The sequence below is a fragment of the Olea europaea genome, chromosome 10 (assembly GCF_002742605.1).
Source record: "Olea europaea var. sylvestris chromosome 10, O_europaea_v1, whole genome shotgun sequence".
Classification (NCBI taxonomy): Eukaryota; Viridiplantae; Streptophyta; class Magnoliopsida; order Lamiales; family Oleaceae; genus Olea; species Olea europaea.
Window position 1 is genome coordinate 31131931 of NC_036246.1, and position 11695 is coordinate 31143625.

An 11695-nucleotide genomic window follows, 5' to 3' on the forward strand; every position below is an offset into this window, starting at 1 on the left:
AATAATAATAATAATGAGTCAAAATTTAAATAATAATCAAACTTTTAACAGCGCTTCTTATAGATATTCAAACTTTCAAGTTTCACTAATTCATATTCTAACTTTCAAATATGTTTGCAATCCATACATAATTTAACGAGCCGTTGACAAACCTAACGGTTCGATCATACATGACACTTGACAGCGTTAAATTGTTTATCAACGTACGTTAACTTATCCCAAACTTTACAAATAACTCTTTTTTAGTTATTCAAATGAATTTGATTTCATATTTCTCTTGCTTTATAATTGTGTTATGATTTTAATTTTTTAATTGCTTGTTATGAGGATCAAATTGCTAGACTTGTCAACGGTTGGTTAAATTAGGTGTGGATGGAACATAAATTTGGTTATTTATTAGGGAAAAAAGTGTAGGTACCATTTTTTCGCCATCCCATCTTATTGAATCTTCAACTATTGAACCGATCGAAAATAAAACCTTAAATTTTCAGCTTGTTTTTGTTTTCGAATTTAACGTAAGTATAGCATTGTAAACGGTTTCTATAGTCTCAAATGTCTTTGGCACAAGTTTCGTACGCTAAAAACTTTTGAACATTTGAATTCACATTGATAGTTTTTTGTATTGATATTTCATATGGACATCTACAAAAATTAGTAAAACTCAATAAAAGACTACATATTGGAGAGATTTTACACTAAAAATAAATTCTATCTGTAAAATATTTAGATGCAAAAGACTTCAGATTTTACCATGCAAAAAATAATAATAATAAATAAATAAATAATAATAAAGGAAATAAAAGAAGGATAATGAAAGTGGAAATTGGTTTAAAAATTGTTTTGAGTGGGCAAGTAAAACAGAATTGAAAATAAAAAAAAAAACTAAAAAGTTGTTCAACCTACTAAAAAGCTCAAAGTGGCAACTCAGAAATTCTTCTTCTTTGGTCCACATATCGATTTGTGCTTAAAAGGCTAATAATAAAGGAACTTTTCTTGTAGGTCAAATAGGTGTATGAGGTTTCATGCATAAAATACTCAAAAGTTTCAAACTATTAATATATTTTCTAGTGTTTTTCATTAATATCATGAAGGAAAACGAAAAAAAAAATCGAAAAAAAACAAAACAATTCGAAGATATTTCATGTGTAAAATACTCAAAAGTGTCAAACTATTAATATGTTTTCGTGTTTTCCATCAATATCACAAGAGAAAAAGAAAAAAGATGAGACAAACAAAACAACTCGAAAAGTCGTTAATGTTTGTCAAGTCATATGTGTCATGTCTAACTAAATAGAATTAAATGGAAGTATGAAAAATTAGTATGTAAAAATGTTTGCTAATTATTTCATCTAGTTCAATCTAGTTCAATGTGTATCCTACTTATTAGACGATCAATAACTAATATAAAGATAATATTTGAAGTCTGGAACGGGTTTATTTCTTCTTCTCTTCAATATTATTCTGTACTATTCAATCCACCTTTTCAAATACGAAGCATACCATCAGTACATTGTTAATACACTAAATTAGATAGTATTGCAAACAAGATTTACTTGACATAATTAGGGATGACAAATGCCCCTCCCGTCTCCCCCACGGACATGGCGTGTGGAATCACCGTTTCGTCAAGATTTATACATCATGAACTATTATGTTCAGTCAAATATATCGAACATAGTATAAATTTTCTAATATGTGACCTTACTATTTGAATTAGGTCACGTTTGATTGCACCCCAATTCCATGGAAAACGGAAATTAAATTCCATCTTTCCAATTTTTTGTTGTTTGATTGGCAAATTTTTTTCTAGAATTCGAATTCCACCTTTCTTGCAACATAAGCCAATTTCTAATTTTTACTTGAATTGAAATTGAGAATTCCAATTTCTGGGTTAATGTAGGATTTTATTTATTTATTTATTTTATACAATGGAAATAAATTCTAAGAATTATTGTAAAAAAATATTTCCCTTTCATTGATAATTTTCATGTAAAACAAAGTCAAATGAACATCAAAAGATAGATGATTTTCTTTGTTTTGTTTCTTTTTTCTTTTTCTTTTGGAAATGGAAACAAATTTTATCCCTAATACTAATAAATTTTATCTCTTTAATTGACAATTTTCATGTAAAATAAAGTCAAACGAATATCAAAAAATACTTTTATTTCAACATTTTCCACGTGAAAAATTATAACAATTAAACACAATAATTTACAATTCCCGGGAAAATAATTTCTAGGCAATTCAATTCCTTGAAATTCGTTTTCTTTCCACCCAAATTACATCTTTACAATCAAACGGACCCTTATAGTTGTCCATGGACTGCCATTAGATTCCAATAGCCAACTATTGCATAATTATTTTTTGGGGACAAGTTGTTTCCTCTCAAACCCTAGTGATTGGTTATTGGGATTGAGGCTATACAGAAAACATAGATTCCCAACCCTACATACATACATCATATTATTTACTTTATACCTAATTCTTTGTCCCTTTTCTTATGAATACACTAATTACCCCGAATCGAATATAACTATATGCACACGGATACTAATTAAATAGGATTTTGGGGGTTATGCCGGCTTCCTTTAATTATTAGTTTAGGGCTAATAAATTAACTTAATGAAAATTCACGACAATTTGTTAAATATTATGTAAAACGATCGAAGTCAGATAATTGGCTCATTCGTGCTTTGAAATCTCATTTAATTGTTGTTGCACCAACTAAAATTTTATTCTCAATCATTTGGAAATAGATTATCATTTCGACTATTGGTTTAAGGGATAGTTGCTATATTGGTCACTAACCTAGGACTTGCATTAAAAGTAGGTTGTAGATCTAGGGATTGTATCTGAGCAAGGTAGTCATCGCCGTCCCCAGCTACCCCTGAACTTTTGAGAGTTGAAACGGGATTAAAATATCTTGATTTTTTGCTTACATACTTCTTTATTTACCTTCATTATTAAGCATAAAACAAAAGAGTTGTGGCGGCTTCGAGTTGTGACCATGTTCTCCTTTCCTACATCAATTCCCCGATGGGACTTGGCAAGAAAACGCAGGGCATTCCTACGTGTCAACCCTGATATATAAACCAAAGATCTTGAGAGTAAGTTCCAAATGTTCCAGTTTTGAATTAGAAGTGCGACCTATAGAGCACAATTAGAAGTATATTTAAATGTGGGGCAACTTCTTCTACATATAGCAGACACGGTTAGAAACTTGGATATCTTATTCTTGAGCTGTGTTTGGTAGGCCAACTAATCTTCAAGATGTGCACAATAATGGAGTGCTTCTCTATGCTCTGACTCCAGCTCATGAGACACTAGTAGTTGGCCTACAATTCATCAAAAAACCGTATGACTCGTCTAGCAAATTGAAGAATTTTGCTGTTTTACTAGGGGTTCGGGTTCTGAAGAATTTTGCAGTTTTACCAGGACCCCTACCGATACTCACAGCAGGTGTGTCCCCACCTATATAAAAAAATTACCAGAAATCCCCCCCAAGCCCATGTTGTGAGTATTCAGTATGAGTTCTACCCTGTACCCCAAACTCTTCTCTAAATTGAATTCCGTAAAACTGATAGTATTAAAGAAGAAAGAGACATCAAAATCTTGTCAATAACATTGTGTAGTCCTATAAAATACTGTGTATGGTGTACCAAGCATGCGATACCTTTGCAGTGCAAATCCTTTGACTGCAACAATTCACACACACATTAATGGCAAGCCCCAGCAAGGCAAAAAATTCCCACCGAGAAAAATAAAAAAATAAAACCAATATTGACGAGTAAACCATTTCATATCCCATTTATTTGCACAACCAATTACATAAGCAGGTGTTAAAAAAAAAAAAATTAAAAAAAAATTAAAAAAAATCGCTCAAAATACCTTCAAGGCTTGCGTTGGTCTTACAGCTGCTTATTGCTTTCCATGAAAAAAGAAAAAGAAAAAATGGGATCACGAGCAGACATAAAATGGCGATGAGGTTAATGAATTCCATCAGATTGAAATTCCTAACGACTTCTTCATCTTCTCAACTTCCAAATACACGGTTGAATAAGGCAAGAACTCGGAGAAGTAACCTTTGCTCAGATCATTTATTGCAACTGCGAGTTTAGGAATCTCCAGTGTTTCCTCGTGGGTCAAAGTCCTGACGAACCTTGCAGGATTCCCTGCCCAAAGCTCGCCACTTGGTATTCTCCTTCCTGGAGGAACCACAGATCCGGCTTCAAGAATAGAATGTGTTTCAATCAAAGAACCCTCCATAAGGATTGAGTGCTGACCAATAATGCATCCCCAGCTACCCCTGAACTTTTGAGAGTTGAAACGGGATTAAAATATCTTGATTTTTTGCTTACATACTTCTTTATTTACCTTCATTATTAAGCATAAAACAAAAGAGTTGTGGCGGCTTCGAGTTGTGACCATGTTCTCCTTTCCTACATCAATTCCCCGATGGGACTTGGCAAGAAAACGCAGGGCATTCCTACGTGTCAACCCTGATATATAAACCAAAGATCTTGAGAGTAAGTTCCAAATGTTCCAGTTTTGAATTAGAAGTGCGACCTATAGAGCACAATTAGAAGTATATTTAAATGTGGGGCAACTTCTTCTACATATAGCAGACACGGTTAGAAACTTGGATATCTTATTCTTGAGCTGTGTTTGGTAGGCCAACTAATCTTCAAGATGTGCACAATAATGGAGTGCTTCTCTATGCTCTGACTCCAGCTCATGAGACACTAGTAGTTGGCCTACAATTCATCAAAAAACCGTATGACTCGTCTAGCAAATTGAAGAATTTTGCTGTTTTACTAGGGGCTCGGGTTCTGAAGAATTTTGCAGTTTTACCAGGACCCCTACCGATACTCACAGCAGGTGTGTCCCCACCTATATAAAAAAATTACCAGAAATCCCCCCCAAGCCCATGTTGTGAGTATTCAGTATGAGTTCTACCCTGTACCCCAAACTCTTCTCTAAATTGAATTCCGTAAAACTGATAGTATTAAAGAAGAAAGAGACACAAAATCTTGTCAATAACATTGTGTAGTCCTATAAAATACTGTGTATGGTGTACCAAGCATGCGATACCTTTGCAGTGCAAATCCTTTGACTGCAACAATTCACACACACATTAATGGCAAGCCCCAGCAAGGCAAAAAATTCCCACCGAGAAAAATAAAAAAATAAAACCAATATTGACGAGTAAACCATTTCATATCCCATTTATTTGCACAACCAATTACATAAGCAGGTGTTAAAAAAAAAAAAATTAAAAAAAAATTAAAAAAAATCGCTCAAAATACCTTCAAGGCTTGCGTTGGTCTTACAGCTGCTTATTGCTTTCCATGAAAAAAGAAAAAGAAAAAATGGGATCACGAGCAGACATAAAATGGCGATGAGGTTAATGAATTCCATCAGATTGAAATTCCTAACGACTTCTTCATCTTCTCAACTTCCAAATACACGGTTGAATAAGGCAAGAACTCGGAGAAGTAACCTTTGCTCAGATCATTTATTGCAACTGCGAGTTTAGGAATCTCCAGTGTTTCCTCGTGGGTCAAAGTCCTGACGAACCTTGCAGGATTCCCTGCCCAAAGCTCGCCACTTGGTATTCTCCTTCCTGGAGGAACCACAGATCCGGCTTCAAGAATAGAATGTGTTTCAATCAAAGAACCCTCCATAAGGATTGAGTGCTGACCAATAATGCATTCGGGCTCAATTGTGCAGGACCGCAAGAGACAGTATGCACCAACTGTTACAAATCTCTCAATTAATGTCTCCGCCGGCAGCCCTGTCAGACCACATTATATTAAATTTCAGAGGTTGCATTCAGTAATATGTAAGGATTGTAATGGTTCAGAAATGAAAATCAACTTATATAGTAGACAATAGGATGAAAACAACTTAGGAATGTGTCAGCACGAGACGTTCCTTGCCACCTAAGGATGCACTTCACATTCACAATAATCTAAGTTCTAGTCCAAAAGTGAAAATTGAGGCACTAAATGCACAAACAAAAAATTCAATGGAAATACTATAGCAATATTTGACACGACTTCTGAAGAAAATGATGGGTTGATGGTGCAAGAAAAGAATGCCAAATTGCTTTAGTCGTCACAATTAAATTCATTTAGAATCCACTTCAGATCTCGCTCTCAACCCTTGATCAAGAATTTTTGTTTCTTCCAGAAGATATTCTGCATTCTGAATGCAGGATCTGCTTAATATCTTAAGATATGTTAAAACGCATTCATCAGGCTGCTTCTTATATTAATCTGAAACGATTAGAAAAAGAATTTAAAATCACTTTATGTCCATAATTACAGAGTCGAACCATCTTTTCAAAAAAAACCTAAGCCTTTCCGGTTCATAAAACCCAGTTGCAACTCTTTAACATCCCAACCAGTCCAGATTGATTGTAGGACCATTAATAAATTTGAAACAGTATAGCACAATAAACTTTTAGGATTACATAAAGAGCACAAAAGTGATATAAGTATGACACTAAACAAGGAAGGCAATAAGTTTCCCAAAGAGTATGACGTTTCGACATTTATTTTGGGTCCATATATATAGCCTCCATTTGGGTGGGCTTGGAATAAGCTAGTTTGACCAGCTTATAGGCACACCCATGTTTGGCAGAGCTTATATGCTGGTGAAGCTATCTTATAAGCTCAAATCCCATTCAAACATGTCACAGGATGACTTATTTTTCAGACCAAATCAATATAAGAAATAAGCTCAGTCAATCGAAACTTATACGATGAGTTGCCCAAGTGAAGCACCAAGTTACCCTCCATTATCTCAATATTTACCATCCAACGAACCTGAATTCATTACCCTAGCACACTAAAATATCTCCTTCATGAGCAAAAATATAAAAAAAATAATTTAGTATTTTTTATTTTTTATTTTTTATTTCACAAAGAATTAAGGTACACTTCGTATTTTTTCCACGGACAATTCCTAAAAAACAATGGCTTTGCTTTAAATCTTTAGCTAAACACCTGAGGACATTTCTATAATTCAACAAGGGCCAAAAGCTAATAAGCAAACACAGTCCCTCCAAACATATGGCCTTTTAAAAATTTACTTATTTTCCTGATAAGATAGCTCATATGCAAATCCTTAAGCAAGCTCACATATCGGTTTGGTTGATGAAAATAGTATTCTACACTTTCTTTTTCATAAGACGTTTGATATCTTGGTCGTTGCCCTTTCTGCTGTGGAATCCTATCCCATATAACAACAACCACCCTGTGAAATCCATTCAACAATAGTCCTATCCACCACATTCTATATTCTATGATTTTCATGGTTCTCTTCAACCTGTTTTCTAATCACTAGCTCACAAACTTCAAGTATTCGAGATGCAATCCTAAAGATGACATTATTTTCGATAACAAAGTTAAACAACAGAAGTAATCCTCAAGGATGGAAGCAAGCCTCATAGTTATAATAATTAACCTTGGGATGAAATGGGACCCTTTGAGAAGTTCTTCCTAGTTCCTAAAACTCTCCACATCAGCCGGATGACAAAATAATTTAAAAAATGCATGATCTTCATGAGGCAGAGCAAATCATCCCTATCAATCACTCACATACACGGACACACATGGTACTTTGGTTTCCACTTGTGTACCTGGAAAGATAAGTCTTCTAGAGTCACAGCCGTACAGAAAAATATGTTATAACTGAAGAATCATCAGAGGAACAGCAGTAGGGAAATAGTTACTATAATGAATAATTGAAACATGTTGTCTAGAAAAACATAGTTCAGTGGTTAGAGTTCTGGTCCAACAGTGGACCAGTTTTATGTCTCCTCCATATTCTTAGACAGGTGGTCATTGCATATGATGAATACAATGAACAACTGCAGTACTCTGCTCTAGATAAATGTAAAGTTTATTTATGACAAACAACTGAAGTGCAATTATTGAGCAAATTTATTCATGGAAAAATCATATAAACAGCCAAGCCAACAAACCTGAAATCCATAGATAAAGTATCAATTCTCACTGGAGGTTTTCATTCCCATGGCTCTTAAATGCCACGTCAGATAACTGATGATACATTTCCATGGAATTTAATATACTAGGTAAAATTGCTCAACAAAATCCATTGTTGGCTGCAATCTTTTCTCACAAAGTTGATTTAAATGCTACCTACTGAAATGATACACCACTAGGCCTAAAGTGGAAAAATCAACTAAGATATCCTCCCTCAACATGTCCAGGACAAATGTTCCATTTCTTAATATGGATAATACTACTATCCCTTGAAGTACATGAAGTCAGCAAAAGATTCTTGGCCTAGTTATGAGGGCTTCAAAAAATATGAAAAATCAGGATAAAAAGAATAATAATGAAGTCAACCTCCACGATAGCCACCAATAATTGCTATGTTGGCATCAACACTTAAAAAAGAAGCCCCAACTAAGAGAACATCCTTCCAGTGTGGACAACTAACATTCAAAATCACAAGTTTTCGTTCCACCAAAGGACACAACACTCTCAGCCTTGTTAGGTGCCCAGAATGTATTACATGTGGATACATTCTTCTTTCCAGTTTATGGATCAATATAGTTGCAATGTGAAATATAAAGTTCTACATGAGATATTTTTGCTCTCTAGGTTTTCTCTGCAAACTTTTTGGTAAAATGCTTATTTTATTTAAATCTGATGAACTTAAAGGTAGGTTTTGTATGTTAATGTGATTGACACTATAATAATATCATATCAACCTTTTATGTTATAACCCAGCTCCAACTAAACTAAAGAAAGTACTATTCTAATTTTTCATGATAAAATATACAAATCGCAAAAGAACGATTAAAAGAAGTATACATACTTACGATGTATCTAAACGGAAGCCAAGTAAGAGCTGTACAGTATGAATGACAAAAAGCCCCTCAAATTCATACTAAGCACAGGCATGACAGTTAGAATTACAATTTTGTGTCACCATAAAAATGCTGAGGCCACTATTCCAATACTATTTATTGGAACTCACAACTGCGACAATCAAATTTTAGGTCTCGACACAAGTAATATCATCTTTTCTCTTATTTCTTTCTTACCGGACTCGTATAGGAGTCTTTCTCTGCAACAAATTCTTTCCACCTGAAGCATCCCACTACACTCACGAAGATTATAGAGAATTGTACAACCTTTAAAAGCAAAAGGCATTACACAAGGTCATTGTAATTTGTAGCATAGGCCATCCTTGTTCCCTTCCGCAGGAACAAGAAGTTAAGTTTATGAATAGCTTTTCCCGAGTTTCCTTTTCTTGTCGGATTTTAGAATTTCTTTTATTTAAGGTGATGGAACAAGGCTTCATGAACAATGTTGATTCACCTAAATACCAATTTTCAGCTAACTCAAACACAGTAATTACTTAATAACTAATTAAGGACTAACATAAAAGAGAGTGAAAATCCTAGCTTGGCAGAAGGATCGATATATTCAAAATGTCTAAGGTATAAGCTTACAAGGGCAGTGCACAACACCAGAGTTTGTTTATACTGACCTGTGGGAGAAGACCAGGCAGCGTGGACAACGCATCGTTCCTGCACATTGGAGCAGAACCCAACCGTAATCTTATTCAGATCACCACGCAAGACGGCGCCGTTCCAGACAGATGCGCCGTCGTGGACCACCACCTGACCGGCTAACACCACATTGGGCGCCACGTAAGCATCGACGGCTACCTTGGGAGCCCACTGACCGAGCGGAATGAGCTTCCTCTGGCCCCGATAGTCCCATTTGACCCGATCCGGCGATTCTCGAATTATAGGTGCCGGAGGCGGAGACTGCGGTGGCGACTGGGCCGTTTCTGCTGAAAAGGATCGGCCAATTGCACGAGTGGAGAGGGTTCTAGGGAGGAGCCGGCGAGATGCTCGAGCTAGTGTCGCCATTTTTGTGTATCGGATTTCTACTCAAGAGATGGTTGGAGAGAGAGAGAGGGTGAGGAAGAAGAACAGTTAGAGGAGTGAATTACCGATATAGTCACTGAACTTTAAAGTATGTTTTCACGAGGTCACTGACCTTTAAAAAGTAACTTATTAATCACTAAACTTTGCATCTTGTAATCTAGTTAGTCACCGAGCTCAAATTCCATTTAAAAATTGACGGAGTGTTGACGTGTCTGATGACATGGCAATTAGTGGATGCCAATTCAAACAAATATTATCCACGTGGATTTTTGAATTAAAACATGTTTTATATTAAAAAAAAAAAAAAAGGAAAATCATCACTACAGTCGTCTTCTCCAAACAACCATATTCGCTGCTAACCCCGAACCCATCTTTGCTCATCGACACAGCGTTTTCCCTTCCAGACCTTTTACCAAAATTGACCGACAATAGTTATTCCAAAATCGATAGACGCCCATAGCCACCACCAATTAACAGCAATTCGCACATCAACAGAAAAAATTGGGCTGATTTTGATTCAGAAAATTGGAGCAAGCAATGGATTAACTAATTCAATTGAGGAGTTACCCAAGGTCGTATTAACCTGTTGAAGGCTATTTGACCCTAAAAACTTTGAATTGCTACATTATTGGATGTTATGAAACCATGTTTGGATGCCCCTTGGAGTGTAGAAGAGGCCGATATGTGTTGGTCGTGATGGATGTGACCGGAAAGGTGGTTGCCGCCAAGTTATTTGGCCGCAAACGGTGAGGAGTTTGATGGCTACCGGGGTGCATTTGGGGGCAGTGTAAGGTCGGGATTTGTTGGGCGGGTGAGTCCAATATCGGCGGTGGCGATACCCGACAGCCTAGGGAGCGAGATGGTGGTTTTTTGGAGGTGGAAGTCGATGGTGCGTGGCGGTGAATGTGGTGAATTCAGGGAGTACGTTTAAGTTTGACCCAGTCAAAGGACCTAAATTCTACTTTGACTTTCAAAATCATGAATATTATGACATTGGCCTCTTGTATGGTAAAAGACAAAAATGCCCTTACATGTTTTGTACAATTACAAAATAATATATTGTTGAAAGGGCTATATTACCCTTTTAGTTAATAATTGAAAACCAAACACTTTCCCACTTATAAAAACTTCAAAACGAGCTTCCAACATAGAAAAAACTCTCATCTTTTCATCTGCTTAAACTTCAAAATCTAGAAAAACTCTGAAACGTTGAAGCCGGAAAAATTTTTCATATCAATTACTTCAAATCGGTAAGTACATTTACGCATATTTAATTTCGTTTTCAGTAAATTAGTATACGTTTGAATAGAGAAATTTTATGGTCAACATAGTAGTTAGCATAAATTTTTTTTAACAAATCTTACCTATCAAAAAAAATTGAACAGATGTATAATATTTTTCTTTAGAACCGTATTCTCCTGCACAAAAACAGCCAATTAACCGACTCTGCACTGATTTTTGTTGGCACTGATTTTTTCCTATAATTAATAAATGAAGTGGATTAAATCTATTTCCTCATGCAGATATGATAATCCCCGTCTAGTATTTCGGTGATTTCGAATTGAATGAAAATAATCGGTGGAAATGGACGAGTGACATACGTGGTTGTATTGCAATTCCCAAAACAGAGAGTACACCATACTTAAAATGTACCACGATTTGCAAAATAAGCTAAATGTCGATCAATCTCAATACAATATGCAATTGAGATATCTATTCAACGGTTATGGGGATTCATCCATTCCGATGCCACCGGTA

The 11695-nt window shown here is 35.5% G+C and overlaps 1 protein-coding gene across 2 annotated transcripts; it reads right to left on the reverse strand.

Annotated features, from left to right (window-relative positions):
- Nucleotides 1-3780: 3780 nt before the first annotated feature.
- LOC111401811 (gamma carbonic anhydrase-like 2, mitochondrial) lies at nt 3781-9994 on the reverse strand. Of its 2 annotated transcripts, XM_023029724.1 has the most exons (3): nt 9532-9994; nt 5702-5794; nt 3781-4283 (listed from the first exon to the last, which is right to left on the reverse strand). In XM_023029724.1, the coding sequence occupies exons 1-3, from the start codon at nt 9917-9919 to the stop codon at nt 4000-4002; spliced, it is 765 nt and encodes a 254-aa protein (XP_022885492.1). In that variant the 5' UTR covers nt 9920-9994; the 3' UTR covers nt 3781-3999. The 2 variants fall into 2 exon arrangements, with proteins under 2 accessions (XP_022885492.1, XP_022885491.1); XM_023029723.1 differs by lacking the exon at nt 3781-4283 and having other exon boundaries at nt 5199-5794.
- Nucleotides 9995-11695: the final 1701 nt, after the last annotated feature.